Source organism: Cheilinus undulatus, linkage group 16, assembly GCF_018320785.1.
Source record: "Cheilinus undulatus linkage group 16, ASM1832078v1, whole genome shotgun sequence".
NCBI lineage: Eukaryota > Metazoa > Chordata > Actinopteri > Labriformes > Labridae > Cheilinus > Cheilinus undulatus.
The window spans coordinates 17,709,992-17,737,794 of NC_054880.1; the positions used below are offsets into that span (position 1 = coordinate 17,709,992).

General features: G+C 41.8%; 1 protein-coding gene across 5 annotated transcripts in view; it reads right to left on the minus strand.

Annotated features, from left to right (window-relative positions):
* Positions 1 to 1,522: 1,522 nt before the first annotated feature.
* rbms3 (RNA binding motif, single stranded interacting protein) overlaps positions 1,523 to 27,803 on the minus strand; it is a 468,933-nt gene continuing 442,652 nt past the window's right edge. For 3 of the 5 annotated variants that reach the window (XM_041809940.1, XM_041809943.1, XM_041809942.1), the window contains 4 exons: positions 22,882 to 22,992; positions 8,977 to 9,066; positions 4,530 to 4,654; positions 1,523 to 2,363 (listed from right to left, as the gene is read on the minus strand). In XM_041809940.1, the coding sequence (XP_041665874.1) occupies positions 2,300 to 2,363; positions 4,530 to 4,654; positions 8,977 to 9,066; positions 22,882 to 22,992 (390 nt within the window). In that variant the 3' untranslated portion in view covers positions 1,523 to 2,299. Of the gene's footprint in view, positions 2,368 to 4,525; positions 4,655 to 8,976; positions 9,067 to 22,881; positions 22,993 to 27,803 lie in introns of those variants that run through there. The other 2 variants (XM_041809941.1, XM_041809944.1) reach the window with 2 other exon arrangements.

Consider the following 27,803-nt stretch of genomic DNA (forward strand, 5'->3'; position numbering starts at 1 on the left):
AATTGCGTGTAGTAGTGAGTGTGCCACTACATGTCAGCCCTTTGACTGACTGGTGACCAGTCCAGGGTGTACCTCACTTCTTGCCCAATGACACCTGGGCTCAGATTAAGTCCCTGCAACCCTGAATGGGATAAGCAGTGTAGAAAATGGATGGATGGAGACAGGACTTAAATGCCAGTATACATTAATTAGGTACCAAAAGTGCCACAAAGTTTATGCAGTCATTGCTAAAGGACTTACAAATTGGACTTTTACACTTTTTTTGTGACTTAAACATCACTCGTGATGCATTCTGGAGGGTAAATGTGCAATAAAGTGAACTCAATTACATGATTTGTATGTTTCAGAGAATATGAAGCTGTTAAAAAGGAACAGGGAGATTCCAAAGCTTAACATGTTATGAAATTCCTGTGTTTGTTATGGTTGAATTAAAGAGATAAAGAGATCGAGGGCAGAATTAAAGAGAACACAGCTGGAAGCAGTGTGTGAACAACCATGGAGCGTAGCAAGCAGCATTCCCGATTTGTTTCCTATAGTTTTCCCTGCAGCATCTGAGAGAGAGAGAAAGAAAGAGAGATGGAATGCACCCTCGTAAAGATTCATAAAATTGATGAGACATTTAAGAAATGCTGACAATAAAAAAGGAGGTGAAGAAGAAGGACTTCTGGTAAGTCGCCACTGGTTGCGTCACACTTTAAATACTGTTTGTCGTGAGCTTGTACAGTAAGTGTGTGCATGTCAAGAGAGGTGTAAATGTGTGTTTGAGTGTGTGTAACAGCTTGAACAACCGTGGAAAAGTAGCTTAAACCCGGCGGGAGAAAAAGAAAGATGTCAGGAAGGATAGTAAGGACTGGTCCGGCCATCAAGGTCAAATAAAAAACAACGACAACAGCAACATCAACAACAACAATATCAACATTAACATCATCAACAACAACAACTTCAACAACAACAAAATCAAACTGAAAAATGAAAAGGAAAAACAAAACGAAACAGAACAAAAACTCTGGTTCAGAGTGTCTCTTCATCTTTGGTATAAAAATGGCCATCCATGGGCTGCATTTGATCCACAACTAGGAAAGACTACAGAAATTGTCAACAATTTCTTCTATTGCTTTTGCACTGATTGGTTTAAACCGTAAGCTCCTACTGAATCTACTGTTTTTATTTCACTGCCAGATTTTTTTTCCATTGATTTTTTTTTGTTGGTTTTTGTTATTTTTCTTCTTTTTTTCATCTTTTTCGCAGTGTGACAAGCAAAGCGGGCTAAAAACATCTTAAAGCTCATAAAAAAGGTAAAATGTGGCAGATAAAAAGCACTAATGTCATCGACAGCAACTTCTTGCCATGTAAAATCATAATCATGAGAATAAAAAACAAGTTCAGCATTTTGCAACAGACTGCATCCACAATGCAGCATGTTTTCTTATGTTTTCATGGTTTTTTCCTCACGGTGAAAAATCTCTTCAAAGCTTCGTCTCCCCTCCCACCCTGAACCCCTCCATGAGTCTTTTTTCCCCCCAAAACAGACATTTTGTTTTCTTCTGACACTTAGTTACCTCTGACATAATAATTATCAAAGTTTTTCTTCTAATGAAGAAACAAAAAAGCTCTTCTCTATTAAATCTGTACAGCTTATGTGATAGATTCTTTTTTTCCTCTTTAGAACAACTCGTCCAGTGTCTTGAACCCTCCGGGGGGTCCAAGAAACTGATTTTGTTTGCTGTTTTTTTTTTCTTTTTCCTAACCAGGCGTCAGATTTTAACTCTGTAAAAAGCTTCTGGCGCCCTTCAAATTAAGGCCATGAAGATTCAAGAAAGAAAAAAACACTTTGTTTTTGAATATATCTAGAAAACTAAAATTTAACACTAGAACATAAAAAAGAGTGAAAAGAAACTGTAGCTTAATATCTGAGGAAGACAATCTCTGTGTGTATCTCAAACTTGACTCCCCTTTTCTAATTACAAAATAAACTTCATCACCTACCTGCGCATTCATTTTTTTTTGTTGGTTTTACTTGTTTTTTCATCTTTTTTTAATTAGTTGAGATTTTCCTTTGAGAAACTTTTCAAGCTTCAGCCCAGCCCTACAGGCAGACTAAACAATTTCACTTCTTTGCACTGTGCCCAGCAATTTTCCCATCTCCTTCCTCAGCACCTTTTACCTCCTTCTTGCACTTGTTTTTTTTTTCTTTACTTTTTTTTCTCGTAGGCCAGGTAGGAAATGAAAAAAGTGTCTCTTTTTTGGTGCCTGGGCAATCTGGAAGCAATCTCTTTCTTCTTTTCTCTTTTCCTCACATTCACAGTGCAGCCACCTTCTGTCTCAAGGCAACGCTGTCACAGGAACATTCGCTCAGGCCGTTGCTATCTGATGAAACGGGAGAAAGCAAAGGGGGGAAAGGGAGAGGGAGGATTTGTAATCAAAGTGGAATATTACAAACAGAAAAAGCAATAGAGCTGACAGCTGACAGCCCTGTCAGAAGACTGAGACAAAAATGAAGAGATTTAAACAGCTCTGATCAGGTCAGAAAAGCACAAAGTGCTGTCAAATTGACAAGCAAATGACAACCGCAGACAGGAATAATTAAAGTCATCTCATAATGGCACTACTGTGTCTCTTAATACTCTCATTTTGTCATTTAGACATTAATATCTCGCACTGTGCTGCTTAAACTTAAAAAGATTGTCAAAGTTAACTCCCTTGCAAATTGACTGCCATGTATAATAACACCAAAAAGTTTTTGTATTTTTTTCCCACATATAGTACTGTGCATAAGTTTTAGGCATGTTTGGTCCAAAAACTGATGTTGTAGTAAGGTGTAGATGTGGTTGGAAGGAGGACTGGCACAACCCCAGTTATGCTCTGGATGTCCTTGCATATTACCAGGAGCATGAGGAAATAATCTGTTGAAAAAGTAACACCTTTAGGGAAGAGTAAGGAGCGGATGGGGCTAGTAAGGGTACTGTCTTAGCAGGCCACGAGCCCATGGTTGCTCTGTGGATGTCCCAAGGGCCCGAAAACCACCAGTGATCTCCAGGTGCATTACCAAATGTTAAAAGGCCTGGGCAAAAGAGATGCCGTCGAGCTTGACTTTGGCTGCGGAGCGGCATACGTGTGTTGACATGTGTCGACACATGAGCTTGCCATACAACCCCCTTCTATAGCCCCAGCACATGGTCCCTGCAAATCCTTAGTGCCCCTACATGCCTAAAACGTATGCAGATGACTGTAAATCTCTGTGAGAAGGCTTGACTTCTCAGCATTACTGTTTGTGACACATTACTCTATCACACGCCAAAATGACAGTTCCTTAATTCAGAAAGTATTCAGACCCCCTTCACTTTTTCAATGTTGTTGTTGTAGCCTGATGTTTAAATTATTTTTTATCTCATTAATCTACTGACACAATAATGACAAAAGTGAAAAATGAATTTTAGATTTTTGTTTGCAAATTTATCAAAAAGAAGAAACTAAAATATCATTTTGACACAAGTAAGATCCTTTACTCAGTACTTAGTTGAAGCACATTGGCAGCAATTACAGCCTCGAGTCTTTTTGAATATGATATAAAAGCTTTGCACACCTGGATTGGGGGACTTTCTGCCATTTTTCTTTGCAAATCTTCCCAGTGTCACTGAGGTTGGATGGGGACTGCTGGTGGACAGCCATTTTCAAGTCTCTCCAGACATGTCCCATAGGGTTCACGTCAGGGATATGGTTGAACCACTCCAGGACAATCACAGAGTTATCCCTAAGCCAATCGTGTTGTCCTGCCTGAGTGCCTGGGGTCACTGTCATGTTGGACAGTGAACCTTCAACCCAGACCCCCCCCCCCCAGCATGGTGCTGCCACCACCATGCTTCACAGTTGGGATGGTATTGGATAGGGGATGAGCAGTGCCTGGTTTCCTCCAGACATGACGTTTAGAAGTTCAATCTTGGTTTCATTACACCAGAGAATCTTGTTTCTAACAGACTGAGAGTCCTTCAGGTACTTTTTGCAAACTGCAAGCAGGCTTTCATGTGTTTTGCATTGAGTAGACTTCAATTTAGACATGGGTGACCAACTCCTGAAAGAGTCCTGGTTGTGCAAAACCTCTTCCATTTAAGAATTATGGAGGGCCTGACTACTTATATTTCAGTTTTTTAATCTTTAATAAATTTGCTAAAAACTCTAAAATGCTGTTTTCACTTTGTCATGATTTGGTACTGAGTGTAGATTAATGACAAAAAATGAATACAAGTGTAGCATCAGGCTGCAACATGACAAAACTGAGAAAGTTGAGTGAATACTTTCTAAACGCACTGTAGATGTGCATGTAAATGACAATTTGCCATTTTGACCACTATGTAAACCAATTTAAATATTGCAAAACTATTTCTCAGAAATTGCAGTCAAATGTGTATTTGTAGAACATTATACAACATTATTTTGCCCATTCCTGATTCTCAAAACTAATTAAATGAGACAAAAGCAACCAAAACTACCTGTAACAGAGAGACTGACTTTGACCGTCCTTTCTGACTTACTTGGACGTGTATGAGTAAGCAGGAACGTGGTCGGCAGCGCTGTCCACCTGGATCTGTTGCTGCTGGCCGCCCACCTCCTGTGACGAAGGAGCCACGGTCTGTGGGGAGGCGTCCGTCACCACTCCCTGCAGATACAAACACAGAGGAGTGAATTCATCTGCTCTGAGCTCAGGTAAGCTCCTCTCTGCCTTGCTTCTGACAAGTATCTGAATGAATAGAACAACATTCTTCTTCTTTCTCTGTCTAAGCTGTACAAACTTCTTAATATGTCTTTTTTGTCCTTAAAGAGTCATTGTCTGTGTGTTACTGGAGCTTTTTCTAATGAGAATGTCTGATCTAACAACAGATGGTGTCATGAGACTTTTAGCACACGCACGCCTTAAAATTTTAGGACAGGCTGCCTCTGAATTCTTTTTGAGTTGCCTGTTCACATTTGCATGTCACAGCAGGAGCCTATCACTGTCGTATGGAGGGGCGGGCGGGCAGGGGGGTTGTCTCACAAAGAAATGCCGTAAAAAAGGACAGGATGAAAATGGCAGACGATGCACTAGAGCTTTACGTTCTGACAACAGGTTTTCCCTTTATATCAATGCTAGGTGTAATTAGGCATCACAGTATCAACAAACAAGTGAAAATCAGAAAAAGGTTTGAGGCAGCCTCATTAAGTTTGCATAGATCTCAACTGTCACGCTAAACAGACATCTTCAATCCCACCTGCTTGCCTGCAAACTTTTTTTAACATTACCTGCTGCTTTCTACTATCCACTCACTCAACTTTTGGTCCAAATTTTATAAAGACATTGCAGGAAAATTCTGTGTAAAGTTGGGGTGAAAAAGTAGGCTGTTTGTGTTCATACATACAACATGGTTTGAGTTTTTATAATCTTTCTTTTTATTAAAGGATTGGCCCATCCCAAACAATGTGTGAAGGCTGTAGCCCAGATGGATGTGAAACATTTGCCATGCCATAGATTTGTAAAACACTCTATCTGGCATGCCAAGATTACAAAACTGCTTTAACATGGCATAAAAGCAGAGAGTTCTCAGCTTATTTAGCCAACAGATCCACCAAGATCTCTCAGAAATTGTGGCCAAAATTTAATCTACTCCAATTTGTTTCAAGTCATTCAAACCTACCTGGCCCTATGTAAAAAGACATAATTGCCTCCCCCCTTGTAAAATCAAGAATTAACTGTGATTAACCACATCTTTTGGAAAGCTGAGTTCAATTTTACTAGCCACACCCAGGCCGGATTATTGCTAGTCCTGTTCAATCAAAAAAATCACCTAAATAGAATGTGTCTGAGAAAGTGAAGTAGGCAAAAAGATATCAGAAAACAACACATCATGCTGCAATCTAAAGAAATTCAAGAACAGATGTGAAACAAAGTCATCAACATCTAGAAAGTCAGTCTAGAAAGGGTTACAAAGCCATTTCTAAGGCTTTGGGACTCCAGTGAATTACAGTGAGAGCCATTATAGAAAACTTTGAACAGTAGCCTACCAAAATTACTCCAAGAGCACATTGATGACTCATCCAGGAGATCACAAAAGAACTCAGAACAACATCTAAAGACCTGCAGGCCTCACTTGACTCGGTTAAGGTCAGTGTTCATGATTCAACAATAAGAAAGAGACTGGGCAAAAAATGGCATCCATGAGAGAGCCAAAAACATCCTGATGATCCCCAAGACTTTTGGGAAAATATTCTGTGGACTGATGAGACTAAAGTTGAACTTTTACATCTGGTGTAAAACTAACAGCAATTCATTAAAAGAACTTCGTACCAGAGCACTCTGCTGGACTCATAATACCACTCCTGCCCGCTCACGCTGGATTTCTTACCATTAATGCCTCCCGCATGGATTCTGATACTCATGTGTTAAATATTCAGAATAACAGACCATACATTTAATTAAAGAAATGGCAACATTAATGTGTTCACTTAAGCACCAGCTTGACAAAATTACCTACCAGGATGAAGGAGAAAACAACCACAACACTCATATCTTCATCCTACATGAAGATGCCATGTGTTTCAACAAAGTCCAGTTGTTTTCTGTCTCTTTCACTTAGAAAAGCTCATTCACAGACAGGTGTTGCTGTGTTTACATTGTAAAAGATGGCTATAAATCCTCTTTTACACATAATTTGTTTAGTCCCAGCTTAGTAAACACTTGCTTTCCTTTACAAAAACTGATGTTGTGAGACCCACAGCAGTTTTCTGTCCAGCTGCTCATGCCCGCAGTGACATCAAAACCACCTTCTCCTGCAGGATTTGTGTTTGTTCCAGCGGTGTCCCGCTCCCATTGCAGCCCTCTACTTCATACCAACAGTCAGGGTGGTAGCATGATGGTCTGGGGCTGCTTTGCTGCTTCAGGACCTGGACGACTTGTTGTAATTGATGGAACCATTAAATCTGCTCTCTAATAGAAAATCCTGGAGGAAAATGTCTGGCCATAAGTTTGTAACCTCAAGCTTAAGCAAACTTTGGTTATGCAGAAAGATCTGAAACACACCAGCAAGCCAACCTGTGGGTGGCTTCATAAAAGATGAAGGTTTTGGAGGAGCCTACTCAAAGTCTGGACTTAAATCTGATTGAGAAACTGTGGCATAACATTAAACAGACCATTCCTGTTCTAAAGTGCTGAAGCACTCTAATGTGACTGAAAACAATTCAGCATAGAAGAGCGGTCAAAAATTCCTCAATGACTCATTGCTAATTATTGCAAACGCTTTCCTGCAGTTGTTGCTGCCAAAGGTGGTACAGCCAGGTTTAGCGGGCAACTACTTTATCATAACACTGTAGATTTGTCTCCATTTTCCTATGATAAAGTGTACATTTTTGGTGTTTTCCAGACATCTTGTTATAATGGGAAACAACTATAATTGATCTGTCCTGCTGGGAAAACAGATTTGATAGAATGTATAAATGTTTGTCTGCTTAGGGCTTCCGTACATCATACTTTTTTTGCCACCACTGAAAGCAGCTCAGACCATCTTAGTGTCCCGACCCATCACTTGATAACCACAGCTAAAAGCACCCTAAAGATATATGATGTGAACTTCTCAGACTGACAGGTCTATCAGTCTAAAGTAATGCTGCATAAACAAGCATTTCTAACATTAGCAGAGCTTCATTTATGTATACAACTTTTACATCCTAAGTAACTGACATACTTTATGTTGGATAATGCATTTTAAACTGTGGTAGAAACCTTTAAAACCTAGTGCAGCAAAACAAAGATGGCAGCACTTAAATGGGAAAAAGCTCCAGTGTAACACTGAAGAGACAAATATGTGTGCAATAATGACAAAGTGAGAGAAATAATGGGAAAAAAGTTGTAGAATAAAAGAAAAAACAATCAAAGTGAAGAAGCACCCTCTTACTAATATTAAACTTCCCAAAGACATCTTGTGCCTTAAATTGCTTGCAAATTTTTCACACAAAAGTTTGAGGTGAAAAATAACTCTAAAGTCAGACTCGAGCACTTAATCCATCACAACAAACTCTTCTCTTCTGCGTGTGTGCAGCATTACTGATCGTCCCCAGTCGTCGAGTCTTCTCAATCACCTTTAACAAGCTCTCAAGGAGACTGCGTCCGCGCCATACATCAGCCCTGCAGATACACTGAAACACTGATGTACACCCCGCTGCTGACGCCTGGCAAAGAGAAGACGACGGCAAGGATGAAATAGGTAAGAGACGCTGCGGGCTACACTGCAACTACATCTCTCTCCTCTGTGCCACTCCTTCATGAGGAACTTTTCCAGGAGGGGGGTCCAAGAGAGGGGGAGGGGCAACTAATGGGTCTGTCAGGGGGGAACCGTCATTGTCTGCAGCTGGTGGGCTAACCGGAGGTGTGTGGCAGACGGATGCGTGTGTGTTCCAGCTACCTACCAGCGACGGGGGGAGAGAGAGAGCACCGCCGGCGCTCTGTCTCACTTCAGCTCCTGTCATCTGATACACGACTGATAGACCATCTGAATACCAGCGCACTGTCAGCCGGCCCGGCTCTCCTCCTCGCCGGCCCTTCCTCTTTCTCAATGTTCATCATCTCTCAAGCGCGGACTGCTAGAAACCTGCCAGAAGCTCCGGCAGCCTCCGAACAAGTGACAAAGTCTGCTACGCACTTCAAATGTCTTTCCCAAATACTATAAAACTTCTGACTCATCCTGCTTTGCTTGCAGTTTTCCATCCTTGTTATTTGCTGCAGCTGCAAGGCCATTTGTTCCAAGAGAATAAGAGCAATTTACAGCGTGTTTGGAATAGAATCTGTCTGTTTAATGACTGTTTTGATGATGTTCTGATGATGAGGTGAGCAGGTTTTAAAGAAGTTAAAGAGCAGTATGTGGGCGTAAAAGAGTCTGCTGTCAGTGATAATGATGTGGTTCTTTGGGTGAACACACACAGGTTTTCTGATATGTGTGTGAATGAGGGTCTTACTTCGACAGGGACGGCTGTTGGAGGCACAGGAGTGTACTGGGGAATGTAGGTCCCTTGCATAGGCGCCGCGGCAGCTGCAGCAGTCATGTACTGAAACAGAGACACATCATGTACACGTCAAAATCAAAGCAGATAAAAACAATCAGATTTACTGTAAAAGATATCTACTGAGCAGACATGCAAGCATACATTAAAGTTACCACAGTATTCACTAATAAGTTGTCATTTTCTACAGAGCTCACTTTCCTTTTTTGTTATTATGGGATAGAAATTAGTTTGCTTTGATAACAGGTGAATTTTCTGGCAGTCTAGAGAAATCTGAACTGCTGACTTTCAGCTAAAGTTGTGGTAGTCCGTGAGACCCTGCAAGATCCAAAATGTCAGATTTATAAACTAAGCTTTGATAATTTCATCCAATTTTTAATCAATTCTATATGTACTGTGGGATCTTTTTTAACCATTAGTTTATCTTAATTTCGTAGCCGTTCTCTCCAACAGTCTCACTCTTCCCAGAGTAGCTTGTTTTAGTTACAGCTATTATCCATATGAGTAAACTGACTGTTTTGAATTCTTCTTGTACCAAATGAACACGATGAGGATTTTGGCTGTATGTGACACACGTTAATGACGCAGCATATTGTCATAATGCAGAATAGTTACAGGCATTCATGATGGTTTCAGTAGGTGTTTTTGTATCTGCAGTGATCGTTTTTTTTTTTTTACACTTATGTGCTAGGCTTCTAGGTTTTACCTTCACTATGAATATGAGGTTATCACGTGAAATATTAACCTGTAGCTGTGATGTCATGATGAGGTGGTCACAGGAACTGAACACCCAGGTGTAAATGCACGATGGCCAGATGTGTTTGCGGTTGTCATGGCTACAATAGATGTTGAAGATGGGAAGTTTCCTAGTGAATGCATCTGATGAGCATTTTTGAATTTTCTATTAATAAAAAGACTATTTTATGTTTTATTCTTATTTCTTAAGCATGGAATACAATTTAGAGGCTATGCATACAAGTATAGGAAGCATAGCATAGGAACCACTGAAAACGACTGAAAACACTGTAGTATATGCCAAGCCTGTGAGTGGCGCTGTAAAGCTGCCACAGAAATGCACCAAGAAAGTGAAGAAGATTACAGAAATCTGCCCCAAACTTTCTCCTGGTTGCCCTTCTGGTCATCTCCGTGTGGACGGGGCCTCAAAATGTCCTAATCGAACCTCAGCTTTTTGATCCCTCAGCCACTGTGGTAAAAAACATGCTTTAAATGATATTAGCCTTTTATTCTGCAGTGATTGCTTCAAATGTGCATTTTCCCCATATTTGGCACGAGCAGAAATTATACACATCTATCCTGGTTTTCTAAATGGGCACTACTATAACAATTCATTAAAAATACAACCTAAACAAGTAAGAATGCATACAAATTTACTTATTGGTAACTGTGATAATCTCCTCTAAGGAATTCCAAGATACAGACACACACCATCTGAGGGTTAAAATCAGGATGATCAAGTTGTTTTCTAACCATATCGCTGGTGTCTGGCAAAAACCTTGTTTCTCCAAAATCACCACTTGTTATGGAAAGAAAATGCTTATTTCATAATTCATTTAACACTGAATGGTCATTGTCTGCATCAATATTGACACTTTTTATTGCTTTGAAATTGGTCAAAAGCTCCTGACAGATTTAAAAGGTGACCAGTAACACTGATTTATGAAGAAAACAAACATGGAAAATGGAGATACAAGGTTTTTGGAAAATGCCAGGGATATCTATTAGTGCATGTATGATCAACGACGACAGATAAACAGAAAAAGGAAATACAGACAAAGCAGACAGGAAAAAAGACCTTAGCTGAGCTAGGATTATCCAACTAACTGAAATTCACATTGGTGCAAAATGATTTAACTAGTTTGTTTAATGATCAGATGTAAATTTTACAGTCAGAACTATGATGTAAGGTTCCTTTAGACGAGTACAGATTCATCTAGTAGAAATGTCTTGCAAAGGGCTACTTAAGTGGTATTTTGTGAATACAAATCTGAAATATGTTTATAATTTCCCTCTCCTGTTACTACATGCAACAAAATCATTTGCCACATAAAACATAAAATCCCAGTCCATACCAGGCGAGACCGACTTTTTAGGAGTCCAAAACTGATTCCACAAATCCCCAAAAGCCTCATTTTCTGCAATTACCCCTAAAATCACTGGGAACACGAGTTGCAGTGTCCTCATCCTCCTTTAGAGGGCGCTAAAAGAATATGCGTGCTCTCTCAGCAGAGCGGAGCTGAGAGTGTGAGGCAGACAGAAGAGGAGGGGGAAGAAGAGATGTCCTGCTGTTCCACCAAAACTTCACAGGCAGGCAGGCAAATGCACCAGACCACAGCTGAGAGGAGGATAAAAAGAAGAAAAAAGAAAAGAAAAGGGGAAAGCAGGAGGTCCGTCGCCTGTGGCCTATATTCCTTTAGTCATACCTGGTCCGGGCTTTTAACTGGGCGCCCGCTCGCTCCATGATGGCCATTTCACAGACGTGACACAAGCTCGGTTACATGACAGCCACGGGGCTTTCACATACAATATGAATGAGGACACGGCACTTTGTGTTAGGCTTTCTCCAGACCTGCTGTGAGTGCACGCTGAATGTGGCTTTTTGGGAGTGTGCGTCTTAAGTATAAGCCTGCTCTGCCTTCTCTTTTAATTAGCGCATGTCTGTGCATAAAAGATGACTTATCACTGTTTGTCTGTCCAGCTGTGCATGAAGATGTATGTGTCAGAGCGCGTGCATGCATGTCAGGTGCGTGTTTGAGTCCCTGTGAGAGTCTGACAGAGACAGACAAAGAGGCTGGGGACGATAGTGCTGCAGTAGAGCGCTAGCGGATGTGATCCCAGATAAAAGCCACCAGGCTGCCTCTCTGCCTCTCCTCGTGTTCCTGCTGCTTTTCCAGACCAAGGAGAAGGAAAAAAAGGAGTACAATCTTCTCTTTTTTTCCCGGCCGGTGATAAAAAGCGTGGTGGCAGCGTGCAGCGGGAGGCGGTAATGAAGGGGCTGTGGCGGGCTCTTCTTGGCTGTGGGCCCGGCGGTGCTGGTGAAGTGTCATTACCGGCAGCGTTGCTAATGGATCGGGTACGGCTCCACCGCTCACCGCTAATGAGAGCAGCTAAAGGCCATGGACACGGGTGATTAACTCCCCCACCGACACTCCTCACGGGCAGGAGGATGCCCTGGGATGGATGTTAGCGCTCGCTCGCTCGCATGTGTGGCTGAATTTTTAAGCTTATCACACCTTCAGGAGCTGTCACACTCAGGACGGGTTGAGGTGGCGTATCCAGACTTCCTGACACATTACCACATTACCTCTCGGTGTCACCCCCTTCTCTCTCTCCTCTCACCTTGCTGTCACTCGCGCGCTCCCTCTCTCAAACTGCTATCGTCTAAAAAGGGGCCTATCAGATTGTTGAAGTGACCTTCTCCCTTGGTGAATTGAAACCATGCATACCAATTTATCTACGGGACGTGTTTTTTTGTCTTCGCCTCTCTTTCTCCCCATTAACTTATTCAGCCGACTCACCTGTGAGGGCCGCGTGAAAGCAAATGAAGGGAAGCGGGAGATAATTAGCAATATCAAAATCTCCCTGTCAAAGGAGGACGTCTATTTGAAATGTTATATTTCTCCACAGGAATTTAAATTAGATATAACAAGAGAATTTAATAGGATAAGATTTTCTCTTCTACAGTAACCATTAGTTAACCTATTTAATGTGGCAGGTTGAGCTGGGCATATTTCTGCCCTCGCTGTGGTGAGTCAAGAGGTTGTCAAGCCTGGCTGCAGTGAATAGAGTTGCTATGGTGATGGAGATGATTTTTGTCCAATTTCGACTCTTTTAATACTTCCCCGTCCATAGTCAGGGGACAGGTTTGGGCGATATAAAGCATCCCTAATTGGCAATAAATGGTGTTTCACTCTCATAGTCACACATATTTCAGCACGCATGCACACACCTGCACCTGAAGCAGATGGCATGTGCGTATGTTTGATGAACGGGAGGTCTGAATAGTTCCCTAACGAGGCGGGTGTGAGTAGACTCCTTAAGTCTGCTCACTGCTATCACTCCTCATGACACACAGTGAGAACTACAGTACAAAGTCACACCGCAATGCAGCAATAGCAGAGTGAAAATCCAGGCGATAGACAGAGCTACTCTCATATGAGAATTAAGACAACTTTAACTTTTGTTGTTTGGTTAAATTCAGACGAATAACTTTCTTTTATTGGCCTTTGTCCACACAAATGTAAATAGAAATTTCCGTTGTGGAACACATACTGTATAGGTTGTTTGCAGTCATGTGATCCCGATGATGTCCAAATGTGGAATATAGGCAAGGAAGAGGGGGACAGTCATTAGCAATGAATGGGAATGGAGGAAAGTTGTACAAAGTTGTCCAGCAATCGGATGGTTGTGGATTTGATTCCCAGCTCCTGCAGTCACATGTCGATGTGTCTTACTGCACTTAACCCCAGTATGCTCCCACTGCATCGTTGGTGGCATTGATGACTAGAAAAGCGCTAGACAAGCTCAAGTCCCTTACATTGAAGCTCTAAGTGGACCTGTATGCTTGTGTACGCTGAAAAAATGTCTACATACATCGAGTATGATCCCTACACTTTACAAAACAGTGATTTATTCCATAGTTTAACAAAATAACCTGGCGGGGAGGCAATCAAATGGGTAAACAGATTCAAAAAATAAGCAGAGAAAGTGGCACGAATTGGCTTGGATTGGCAATTATAGGAAAAAAGGTGGTGAAATAGGATTAAAAAGTGGGTCAAAAGAGGCTAAAATGGGTTAACAGAGGCAAAAAATCAGCACAACACAGAGCAAAGTGGCTAACTGACAGAAAAGTGGTGAAACAGGGTTAATAGTGGCAAAGATGTGTTAGCAGAGGCAACAATTAGTGGCAAAATTGGTTTAAATTTCAAATCTGGGCTGAAAAAAATGGTGAAGTTGATTAAAAGTAACAAACATGGATTTAAAGTGGCAAAAATGGGTAAAAAAAAGTATGAAAAATTGGTGAAAGTTGCACCAAGACGAGCACTAATGCTACTGATCCAACACTCATGCATTGATACTATCAACAAATCTCAACAGTGGAGGGCTGTTTAAAGGTTAAATTAATTTTGTGTTTTGGTTGAAATAGAACATCAATACTGATGCTCATGCCTCCACATGACCTCATCCACCCAAGAGGGAAGCAATATTCACCTCCGCCAAGTAGGTTATGTGATCGGGAGGGTTTGTTAGTTTGTTAGTTAGCAGCATAACTAAAAAACTTATGGACAGATTTTGATGAAATTTTCAGGAAATGTCAGAAATGACATAAGGAAGAACTGATTAGATTTTGGGAGTGATCTGGATCACCGTCTGGATCCAGGAATTTTGACAGGATTCTGTACTATTGGGAGATAGGGCTAATGGCAGAGGTCTGCGCTCTCTGAGTGCTTTTGTAGTTCAGCTTTACTTTTCTCCGGCGACAACAGGTGGAGATGCTTTGTCCATCTTTATAGACATTTCTTGTCCAAATGTTGCACAGCACGATCGCATGTTAAAACCATCCAATGAACCCTCCTCCTCTTTTGACTGTCAATCTCCTCATCCATCCATCTGTGTGTCTTGTGTGTGACATGCTGTTGCGTCACATCACCAGTAAGGTGAAGGATAACAGTTGGTCAAGGCGAGAGTATCCAGCCACTCAGTGTAGGTTATTAATGGCAGAGCAGCATCAGGATGGGCTCTGATGACTATTGATCTGAGTTGTTAGGCTCCAACATGATGGGAACTATTGGAGCAGCACACCAGCAGCTGTGAATCACAGAACTGCACCACTTCAGTATGAAAAGCCCTCCATTGCTGGGAACTCAAGCCTTGTTAACACTCTGCCTGCAGAGACATACACTGGGGAAATCAGTTTTATTTCTAAATGACTTCTTTAAGCACTTTGTTATCAGCAGGGTTTAAGAATATTTATCTTTTATGCGCTAAATGTACCTCAAAGAGGTTCTGACCTGAGTAGCTATGAACTGTTTGCTAAGGAGAGGGTCCACATTTGGTTTGTTAAATGCAAAAGGATGCACATACATTCACTTTTAATAAAAAAGCCCCAAGATCCCATCAGTTTCTCACTGGTTGCAAGATTTAAATGACATCATCTTCATCCAGCACGCAGTCAGTTTTCCTCAGACACAGATCTCATTCACACCTATGTGAAAATGGCAAACAGGAATTAAATGTAAAAGACCAAACAGGTTTGGTCTGTATCACCAATTTTCACTGGCATTCACTGTATGGAGGGCTAAGGGTGGAAGTGTTTAGGAACAGCAGCAACTCAGCAACAAAGTGATAGACCACGTCAAATCCCAGATCGGGGTCAACATCTGCTAAGGTGCATCCATCATCATAAAAGTCACCAGAGCACTGAATTGAATTTGAATTGAATCTATTAAAGGATAACCCCTTGAGATGCAAGAATCACACAGTTTGCAGTGACACACTTGGAACTAATGCAAAATTAAAGTTGAAATCTTATGATGCACTTCTCGCAAATCCCTTAATGCATAAATGCTGCAGCACCATGCTGCTGCTGCTGGCGTAGCTTCACTTCCTCCACCCCAGCCTCCTACTTTATAGCATAAAGCTTGTTGCACCCTCATATTGAGATTCATGCCACTATGCAATAACTGCCTTTGAACCAATTCTATTGTACTCAGTATGCATTGTCATTAATGTATCCATCAGTATGGTGGTTTCTAGCCATGCACTCCTTGGAAAGTCAAAGCATGCTGCTTGACCCTTGAGCCTTCTCCGCCAAGTAAACCTGTATATCCATTTTGCAAAAAATGGTAAGATGTATGATGAGATCATTTCTGACTGAAATGTTAGTATTATGCAGCTTTTCTAATACGGTCACCACCATCCTTGGGCATCAAAACTCAGCTTGGCTGATGTCACTAAGACACTGCCCATGTTTTACCCAGTCTATGGTGTGATAGCAGCTATTGTGTTCACTTAATACATGCACAGAGGGCATACTGAATATGAATGAATTCAAATCCTCACATCAAATTAAGGGAGGGTGGATTGTTGTCACTGTGGTGAATGCTTTGGAATCAAGTTTTACTTCCCCACAAAAAGTTGTCAACACTTTCTGTAGCTCAGTTTGGTGCTGACTATCTTGAACAGCTTGATTACAGAATACTGAAGAACCTCATGTTTAGAGTTTATGGATAGCACTCATAAACATGCCTTTCATGCTTCAGGCTGATTTATTTCACCATGTTTGCTACACATGGCGCTGTTTCTGATTTATTTACCATGTTGGAGCTCTCTCCACTTAACAGGAGTCTATCTGTCATGGCTTGTCTCTGCTTGTTGCCTGTTAGTCTCTGTGTTGACATGTGGATGTGCACATGCTCTGTCATTTTTGTGCGCGTGTGTAAGTATCTGTGTTTGTGTGTGAGTGACAGTGTCTGACATGACAAGAGGTGACCTTCCCATCCTATTCCTGTCATGGCATGTAGAACCCAGGTCTCTGTTGTCATGGTGACAACAGTGATTGACAGTTTCTCTGTCCCTGGAAGACAGATTTGTGTGAGGAGCTTTCCTCTATTATCTGTGCTGGTTCTCTTTGGTTTTCTGTGGGGATACTTGAGTACAGTATGCTATTCTCCATTTCCATAACTGCGCCTGTTTTTATTTAACCTTTACTCACCCACAGAGAGCTGTCTGAGGAGGCACTCTCTGCTTTTTATTCAGACAGTAACACATGTTGACACCTTCCTGCTAACGCTGACCAGATAAGTCCTTCAGAGACCTTGAAGATAGTTGCAAAGAGAGGGAAACTTTAACGGTGTTTTGAAATTTGCAACAAACGTTAGATGTGTTTAAGAGCATAGCTGAGATGTTCTTAAATGAATTTCAATACTTCTGTTATCACATTTGTTCATTTAAAGCATTAAAATAAACCAAGACTATGTTCCTTTATTCAACATCTTTACTATATTGCACACATTACATTATGACTACCACATTGCCCCTTTTAGTCAATGTCCTGCAACCTGAGTCCCATGAAAATTCTCCTCCTGTGAGGGTTATGTGCAAGGGGAAGTCTGGGAGTTGTCAGGTGCAGACTGCCCTGGAACTGAATGGCCAGAAGAAGCATGTAGATTTATATTCTGAACACATATATTCTGGTTAGAGGCGGGACTTATGAAGTCCAATCTGACTCAAAGGATCATGAATGACCCTTGCATGGTAGCCAGCTCTTTCTACACTTTTCTTTTCTGCCCCAGTTGCCCCATACAGTGCTTAATGATGTTTGTACCTCCTCCCCGCTGGCCTGCACTTAGACTGCCTTTATCCTAACCAGGCCTTGCCACGGATACATCATTACATCATAATGTATTCACAGTCCACACAATAAAGAGCAAATTCCCCCACCTTGTGGCTCTCGTTTGGGTCAAATATGTTCTCTTGAGCCCAAAGCACAACAGCTTCAAGTGACGCACCCTAATTACCACCCCTAAAACAAACTGGCAGCCAGTGTTGGTCTGGGAAGAGAATTTTGCCATGGCATCTTTTGGCCCTTTACCTTGGCCAAACATAACTACACTGTTTCTTCATGCCTTTTAATAGATCTAGCATATCAATACCCCAAACTACTAGAAAGCTGAGTAGTAAGAGTTGTTGACTCTCTTTGACAGGTGAACATGGTGTAATATAGAAAATTAATTAATAAAATAATATCAAATTATACTGGCTGCAAAGCACATGGACCCACTGGCTAAATGCCCTAATGTCAGATTACTAGTCCAGCCTTGCTGACAGCAGTAAATCAATGATCAATCTTCCCACCAGCCACTGCTGGGCCAGGTGCTTGACACTAGAGTTGAGAGACTGCTCAGGGTTCACCTCCCTGCCTTAGTGAAAATGAGATAAGAACAGTGATATTTCAAAGCAGTTCAAAGTTTTTCTTCTGTGTTCTACTGGGATGTATGAAAACAGGTTCTCTCTGAAAAACACTTTGCGCATCATGTCTGGCTAGCTGCCACTGGTGTGGGTTTGTACATGGGCGATCATTTAGATGTGTTAGATTATTGGAGTGTCTTGGGCTGAACTCTGCTCCACTGTTTAAATGATTGTCAGAAATGACAGTCATATCGATTATGTGTCGTATATATGTTGCACCCTCAGGCTTGTTTGCAAGAATCAAGCATATAGTGTTAGTTCAGGCCGGCCACAGAGTCAAGCGCTGCCATTTTTCTTAGATCAGTTGACCTTATGCAAGCCCTCATCAGCTGATAGCCAGCTAATTCACTCTAAGCACAGCTGATGCACTCATGTTGCCATATTTAAACTGCCTTAGCCTTGCTTTGCTTTGCTGCTCCTTTAGCAAGCTGCTTTTAGCAACCCTCCTCCACCCCAGCTACTCCTGTATGCTTTCTCTGACTAAATCAACGTTGTTCTGTTGTCACTGATGCCTGCTCTACTCTGGGTTTATTGCTGCTTCCCTCCCTGCTTTAAGCTTTTCTTGTAGGCACATGAAAGGGTGAAATGTGCTTTTCCTGCTTAATGCTTTCCACATAGGCTTTAAGAAGGGCAGGGGGATCCCAGAACAGCCACACAGCCAAATATAAATGAAAGCAATGAAAATGAAAAATGAAAATTAATAACTGCTAATAAAGAGAAGATTTATACACCTTGACAAAATGGTCCTGACTGAAATGAGTTATCGTGCCATGCTGAGGCCTACCTCTTCCATCCATCCATAGTTCAGTGCATTACCAATCACTAGCACTTGCCATTAGGGATTGCCATTAGGAATTATGTATGCTGTTTGGTCTGGGAATGCCTCAGGAGCAGGAGTTGGAAAATGACGCTGGAACGGGACATCTTGGTGGACTTGCTTAGCCTGTTACCCCTGCAACCCAGGCCCAGATAAGTGGACAAGGATGAATGGATGGATGGATAGATGGATAGCACTTGCCAAACAAACTGGACTATGGAACTCTAACATGCTTGGACACAATACAGATTCTCTACAATGAGTGTTGGACTCTTTATGCTGTGACTTCTGGAGACACTTGTGGAGTCAGATTTAACCATAGAACATTTATGCATTACCATTAATTTGATGGAAATGCATTCGAATATAAGGACTGTTTCATACCTTAATGTACATAACAAAAGCATACAGAATTTGTGGTGATGGCAATGGTAAAGAAAATGCCATTTATTCAGAGATGTGTGTGCTCATGCATACTTTGATGCAACTCCTGTGCAGTTCACCCTGATAGATGGCAGTAGATGCTGCTTATCCATGTATATTTCTCTTATTTGTGCTGTAATGGATTTGTATGTTGATTCCACACTGGAAATAGACTCCTCCTTTGCAAGATGTAGTCTTTATAATCAGGCAGTGCTCACTCCTTTTCCTTTCCTTCCATTTCCTCTCAAAGTTTTCTTCTCTTTTTTTCTCCTGTTTTTAACAGTCTAAACCCTGGATGCCCATCCTGTTGGTGCAGAACAGCACCAACTTTCTCGGAAAGCTCTGGTCACCACACCAGTGTCACAGCTTGGGCGTAGCAGGAACATTTGGTTCTTTTCTTGGAGAGCAGAAGAAAGCCACAGCCACGCACAAACAGCCACAGAGAGCTCTGAAACAGCCAAGAGAGAGTATTCTGAGGTGTGGCCTCTCCTCAGGCCGACAGAAACAGTCGTGATAAGTTGTTGACTTTGGAGAAGCTGCTCGTGGCGAAGGTTAGGTAACGTGACCAGCTGGGGGCGATGAAAATAAGCTCACCACATGCGTGTGCACTTGAGGAATGTGGTGTCAGGTCCAGTTTACTACAGAATCTGGTTTCTAACCCACGCATTTAACAGGCTTTCTCAATCAGGCGGCATAACAGAGCTTCACATCTGGATTAAGAGCGCACTTCACAGGAAAACCTTCTCAATTCCCGGAGATGATCAAGTGTGGCATACCGTGTGTGAGCGCCTCGGCTATAGAGGAGTTATGCTACACAGAGCATCGCCTCAGGAAAGCTAAGCAGTCAGAGACGAGAGTGAAACAGAGATGAAAAAAAGAGAGAGAGGGAGCGCGCCTTAACCCACTTTCTCCTCAAACACAAGCCGTCAAACATCAGAAGCCATCATCGTAGATTAGCCCGTCTCTAATCCTGCCTGTTAGCACAGCTGGGGCAGATTAGGGTGGGGGCACTCCTGACAGAGCCAACATGGCGTCACAGTCGCTGACAGCTCACCTGGAAACACATGGGGAACTGTACAATACAGCACTGTTTCAATCATACTCACACACAAAAACACGCACACAGATCAAACGAAACGCCAGAGCTTTGCCCTGGGGCAGCAGGGTTAGGGCAGGAAGTCAGGACTCAGAGCTGTGTGACACCTTTAAGTCCACTTGATCCCGAAACAGGCCGGAGGGGGGAGTCCCTGGTTTTAGTGGGCGGCGACTGTAAGCGTGTGGAAAAAAAGATAGTGATAGATTTTTAGGTGATTTAGAGAGCGAAGGAGACAACGTGTCAGGGTGAAAGTAAGGAAGGTGGAGAACAGAGAGGTCTGTCACGCTGTTAAACTTCACAGGAAATCTGCTTAATGTGGAAGATCAGGGAGGAAATGTGCTCTCTGAATGCATGCAGTGTAAGACAAATGATACGGCAGCTCCATGGCTGAGCACATGTGGAGACAGCAAAAGAAAGTTTGGATTTCTTCAGAGGAAGTCTAAAATCCAACTCTTTTTCAATGTGTGCTTTGTTTTATTCCAAAAGAATAGTGTTGCCCAAAGATTAAAGACCTCCCCGGGCCCCCCTACCAATACCAACAGTGAAATAGACACCTGCTGTTCCTTTGCTGATGACTCATTTTATTTCTTAAACCTTTGGAACAGATTTTAACTGTCAGACATTCTGCTTTGTTTTATCTGTGTTATGATAGGAAATAGCTGAGCACACACATATATGAATGGACTTATAGATTTGGTTTATGATATATGGAACATAATTAAGAAAATTGGTTTAATGTACTCAAAACCTCTACTCCCCAACTAATGACTTTATTAATCTATCAAACTGTACATTTATGACAACTATGATTTATTAGAGTGTATTTCAAGGGTAGAGTCACACATTTTTAACTTGGCTAGCTCAACTGAGGCACCAACCAAGGAGTGGCACAAAGTTTAATCTTAACTGATCAAAGTAATTTTTATATTTAATCACCCAAAATGTTATAGCCCTGTGTATATTCTGATGAAAAAATGCATATAGGTAGAGAGGGAGGAAGGCTGATAGGTAAGTTGGCTTGCAGGTAGTAAGGCTGGTTGGTGGGTAGAACAATAGGCAGAACGGTAGGTTGGAGGGAAGACAGGTAAGTAGGCAGGCAGGCAGGTATTTAGGGAGGCAGATATGTTTGAGGGATGAAGGTAGTTAGTTACTTAGATTGGTAAGTAGGTAGGTAGTAGTAAGTAGGCAGATATGAAGGCAGGTATGTAACTAGGAGGGTAGGTAAGTAGGCCAGATGGTATGTAGTAAGCCAGGCAGGAAGTGGGGGAGGTAGGTTAGCAGGCCGGTGGATTGGCAAATATGAAGGTAGGTTGATAGGAATGAAGGTAGACAAGAAGCCCAGTAGGTGGGTAGGCAAGTAAGTACTTAGGAAGTAATATTTGTAGGTAGACAGATAGATTGTAAGGAAGGCAGTTGGTGTTAAGGTAGGTAAAATGGCTGGTAGGTATGTAGGCAGGTAAGTACTAAAAGTAGGTTTTTTAGATAGGTAGGTAAGCCAGTTGGTTGGAAGGAAGGCAAGTGGGTAGGAAGTTAGGTAGGCTGGTAGGTTGGCGTGAATGAGGATAGATAAGCAGGTAGGAGTAAGGCAGGTAGTAACATGGCAGGCAGGTATGTAGGCAGGTAAGTATACTAAGGAAGGTTCTGCATACAGACAGGTAGATAGGCCAGTTGGTAGGATGGAAGGCAGGTAGGCAAGAAGTAAGTGGTAAAAGGGTAGGAGTAAAGGTAGGTTGGTACTTTGGTAGGTAGGTATGTTAGGTGTAAAGATAGGTAGTCAGGGAGATAGGTAGGTTGGCAGGTATAATTGCAGGTACGTAAGTTAGTAGGTAAGTAGGGTGGTGGATCGGCAGGTAGGTAGGTTGATAGGTAAGACGGTATATAGGCAGGAAGCTCATTAGGTGGGCAGTTAGGTTGGCATTTAGGTGAGTATTAGTAAGTTTTGTAGGTGGACAGGTAGATAGGTAGGAAAGTTATAAGGAAGGAAGTCAGGTAGTCGTTAGGTTAGAAAGATTAGATAGGTAGATAAACCAGTAGGTAGATCAGTAGGTAGGTCGGTCAGCAGGTGTGAAGGTAGGTAATAAGGGAGGTAGGTAGGGTAGTAGGTAGAATGGCTGGTAGGTATGCAGGCAGTTAAGTACGTACACTGGCTCCTTAGTAGGTCAGTAGGTAGGTAGGTATTTTATTGACCTGGCATAAAATATACAATGACATTTAGACTGGCAGACTCAACTCCTTAGCATCATTAAAGTGTGCATACCCACAATGCAAGAGCACAGATAAATACTGTAATGCAAGAAATCAAAGTGACTGTAATACAAAAACCTGAGTTAGTTAAAACTATACCTCTGCTAGTTGTTGGGAGTCTTTCTGCTGTCCATGAAATTTACAGCAGAGATCACACAGGTTCTGTGTAACTTGTCTTGGTAGGTGTATCAGCCCTGTCTGAGTTTCACTCATCTGGATTATGGTCGCCCTTGGGTGTGGGTGTTTGTGTTTCTTGTTTGTGCTTCATTGCAGCACAGTGAGGAGTACTCACACTTCCTGTAGTGCCCAGGGACAGATGGTTCATCTGCTGGGTGATAGGGCCCATCATGCTGGCAGGCTGCATGGACATAGTGTGGTCCATGGCTGGCGTGATCACTGCACCCTGAAGGAAACACAGAAGAAGAAAGAGACAGGAAGGTGAGACGAAGTAAGAAGATTGATCGTTTTTATGTATGCATTGGCTTTAATGAGGACATAATAGTCCTGCCAGAGTTCATGGTTAATAAAAGCATACACGTAAAAAAAGAAACCAAACATGAAATCATGCCCACAATGAATGTTTAATATGGCAATAAAGTGTGCTGTTAATAGCCTTGTCTGACTCCTACCCTGTGGCAGGAGAGACAAGTTAATAAAATAATAAGAAAAATACATAGATTGTCCTCTGGTTGACTTGTTTGCTTTCATAGGTCATATAGAAACAGCGATTTTAATTTCAGTCTTACCACCTGCTACTAAAATGTCCCTAGGAGCTTTAAGGTGTAAAAGTGAGAGTAAGTGTAGGGAGAGTTAAATATGTCTTTGCAGAAAGTTAGGGTTAGAGAGGAGAAAAGGCAAAGTGAAGACAGGAAGAAGAAAAATGTCGGAAGAGATGGAATCCTAAAAAACAAACAAAAAAAAAAGTAAAAACAGAGGAAGAGAGATGAGTGGAGGACCAGGGAGAGGGGAAAAGAGGACATGGCAGCTAAGGAAGAGGAAGAAAAGGGAGGGACAGTGTCAATAAACAACAAAGAAACACAGGCATGTTTTCAAGATCAATAAGCACTATTGTCTTTGGCTCATCAAAAAGTTCAATATCTGCTGCTGATGTATCCACAATATGAGTCTGTGCGGTTCATTGATCCCTGGATGAGGATGCTTTCTTTGTGTCCCTCCCATCCTTCCCCATCTTCGTCTCTCACTCACTCACTTGCTGAGTGTTGAGTCTCCCCTCTCCGTGCAACGCACGGCGTGTTTTCCCTAACGGGCGGATGAGAACGCTGGAAGCTTCTTTTTCACGCTGCAGTGGAACATGAGGGGAAGTGATGAAACCATTGTTGCTCTTTCATCCCTTGTCATGATAGCTCCATTTCCCCAGCAGTGAAGCCCCGGGAGGAACGCGTTCAAAAACTAAGCCCTTTTCCTCTGCACAGTCCCACTTTGTGTGTGTCTGTACTGTAAATGTGTCTCTGTGTTTGTAGGTAAGCCTGCAACACACTGTGTAGAGCAGCAGTTGTGCGCAGAGACAAAGAGACTGACGGTGTCTATGAGTGTGCATTTCTAATAAAGTAAGTCTGGGAGCGTGCGTGTGTACGTGCATGTGCGACTCACTGGTGACTCTGTGTGGGCCTATTGGAGAACAAACTGTGCAGACACAGCCTGTCAGAATCGCTCTGCTTGCCTACTCCCTGCATTCACAACACAGTCAGCGCTCCCTCTCTCCTCCCTCTCCAGCTAGAAATGAAAGCTCCATGTGATCCTCCCCTCAGTTTCACCTCGGCGCAAAGAGAAAGAAACTGGGTGGAATGCTGAAATCAATGGTGGAAGACGAAGTTCAATAGCACCCAAAGAATTTTGAGGTTAAACTTTGTCTCTTGGTTTTTCATAGTGTGTAATCACGTGTCCCAACACACCAACTCAAGTATGTACTTTAATACTTTAGGACTGGAAGGACATGTCCTCCATAACCACAGCAATTAAAATGTCTTTTTTTTTTTTTTTAAACTTTTCTGTCCTATGCTAGTGACTAGCACAGTGGGCTATGATGATAGTTGCAAAAAAAGTACAGACCCACAGTCTTCGAGCCATACTGTCCACCTCTGTCTGTCACAGTTCTCCAACTTCTTTTCAACTGATGAAAAGAAGGAGTTACATGTAGGACCATCCTTAATACATGGTGGAGAACAAGTGCTGTTTAGGGTCCCAAAATTAAACTGCAATCTGAGTATAACATAAAAAAGGACATTGATACTTTGGTAAAAATATGTCACGTTTTCCATTTCTTTAGACATTTTTAGAGCTACGCTGACTGTCAGTAGTGGGTATGAATGTGACGTCACAGCTGCAGGAGTCTCTGCCTTTCCAGCCGCTGATTGGCAGAACCAACTGGTGACAGAAATCAGTAGGTAATGAACAGTTAGCAACATTATTTCAGCTGAAAATCATTGTCTTTTTTTAAACAAATAAAGCTCAGCGTTATGCTGCGTTCATGCTGGACACGGTAGTCATATATCCAGCCATTATCAGCTGATGGCCAGCTGATCCCCTCCCAGCTCCCACAGCCAATCACAGCTCTTTCTCTCAACACAGCGGTCCATTTAAATGCAACGTACATCTCACTAATCTCTGCTTGCATTAATGCTGATGGACCACACTGGTGCTACTGGTAAAGTTTAACCTCCTCCACCCCAGCCTCCTCCTTTATAGCATACAGATGAAGCTGGGCTATGGCTGCAACCATAACAAACATTCATTTAGTGATGAATGCAATCCAAACTCTACCCCATTCTCCTTCCTCTTACTTTAATGGACAATTAAGCCTTGAAATTTCAGCAGATCAGTACAATAATTATAGTTACATGCACTTACTGATAATGGCTTATGTTTCATAGCCATACAAATAGTCCAGTAATGTCCGATTAACACGGCTGGTTTTAAATGGCAAAAACCAAAGAATACTGAATACAATATTACAATAATATTGAACAAAAGAATAAGTCAGTCAATATTTAAATAATGCAATCTATGTAAATTCACCTGATTTCTATTTGGTTAGATACTGAAGTTATTTCAGTGAAGCTTCATGAGGTGAATGTATCCGATGCCTTAACAGTTTATGTGACATATTATAAAAGATGAGTGCTGTAAAGGGAATTTGTCACAATTTAAACAAAAGAAAGGTTTAACTGGGGTTAAAACTTAACTAGATTAACCCCTTAAAGCCTGAAAACACAAATAATAGCCAGAAAATTCTCATTTTTTGCAATTGAAATGTTTAACTTTCTACTGAAATTCAAAAAAATTTGGTATCTCATTTCATCCATTAGGTGTTTTTGGTGACTGATAATCCACTTGAGGGCATTTTAATCATTTGTCAGATTGTATTCTGAAGTTTTTTTGAGTAATTTATTGAGCATATTGATTCGACAGAGGTATCATAAAAGTAGGTATCAATATGATACAATAGGCTTTAAGGGGTTCAGCAAGATAGTTGGGGGTACATTCTTGTTTTGAAATAGGATACCCCCCAAATTTTACAACCATAAGGTGATCAGTTTACAGATTAGTTAAAGTGCATCGAAGTAAAGGAATCACTGAAAACCCGAGAAACAATTGATCTAAAGATTAGTTTTGACAAAACTTTTCAGTAGTAATTCAGTTCAACAACCATCACCAATGAACCATTCTGCTGTGTGCCTTCAGGCTCTTCTTTGTGTATCTTAAATCATGTTCATCTAATGTCAGAAAACACAATATATGACCACATATCAGTGCCAGCTGTCCACTGTGTCTCTGGGAAATGGTACGGTTCTCCGCCGAGTCCAAACATCCTTAATTTAAGCAGATATTGGTCAGTTTTTCTCCCATTTTCCACTGTTCTCCATGTAGCAGAAGCCAAGTTTTGCCACTCAGCCTAGCTGAGCAGTCGTGTCACACGCTGAAAGTAACATCAGTGCAAACCCTTTATAGTTGGCGTCTTTTCATATTAGAGCATTAGTGAAAAGGTCTAGGGCTCAGGTTTCTAACATCTCTTCTGCTACATTTCAGATCTTTTTAGGACTAATGACGCAACCTAACGTGGTAACTCACAAACTCATCTCTGACTTTGGGAACATCCTATCGTAAAAAGTTGAAATGGAATTCATGTCAACTTTTATAAAATCACACAAATGGTCTGTTTTTGTTAAAAATATCAACCTACAAAGAATCAAGCAGTTGCAGCCTTTAAGGAACTGTATTGGAGTAAAAAAAGCACAGTATTTCTATTTGAAAGCTTTAAGCAGCGGAAAATGAAAATATCCAGTGCTTAGTTCAGCTTCACTACTGGCTGTGACAGACAGAAAAAAGGGGGAAAAGGAAATGAGGAGACAAGACAGGACGACTGCAAAGACGGAGAGGGGGATGATTAAGGAGAAAGCTGATGGAGGTCATAAGAAAGACGGGAGCAAGGAAGAGACGGAGGAGGAGAGGGAGGAGAGAGAATTAAGGAGGAAAGGGCTGAGAGGGAGAAAGCGAGGGAAGACAAAGAAAGAGAAAGATAGAAGAGACAGGGAAGAAGCAGCAGGAGCTGTGGGCTACCTGTTACTGATTCAGCCTCTGACAATGCTTTTATAATGGGAAAGGGAGAGCAACGGAAGGGCTTAATTCACAGACGTGTCAGGGAGAGTTAAGCCGATTTGTGATTTCGATTTTCTGTGTTTGTGAGACTGAGTGTCTGTGAGAGAGGGGGGTTTTAGCGCCCGCACGTGTGTGCGTGTGCGTCTGTTGTTTTGTGTGTCCATCCACTGCCAGGCTGGGGAGGACAGAATGAGAAAGAGAGTGACACAAATAGACAATATATGTTTTTGATTTGTCCTCTGCGAGAGAAAGAATGAGATAATAGATGCTGCAGACGTATGTGAATGCAAGTGTGTGTTTGTGTGTCTATGTGTGTGTTGTGAGGGTATTGATCGGACTCCAGACGGGAGGCAGATGATATCAGCCCTGTGGTTGTTAAATACGCTGATATATGCTCAACAGGCAGAGACAATGTACAGTAAATAAGAAATCTAGTAAAAAATCTTACAAGCAGTCGTGTTTTTTAACAACCACTAATTACAAGAAAATAAAAACACTCAGACTGAAGGAAAGCTGATCCATATCACCTTATGTTAATGACCTTGGCTTTAGAAATGCTGATCAGAAACATCAATGGCTTAATAGGGGAGTTAAATA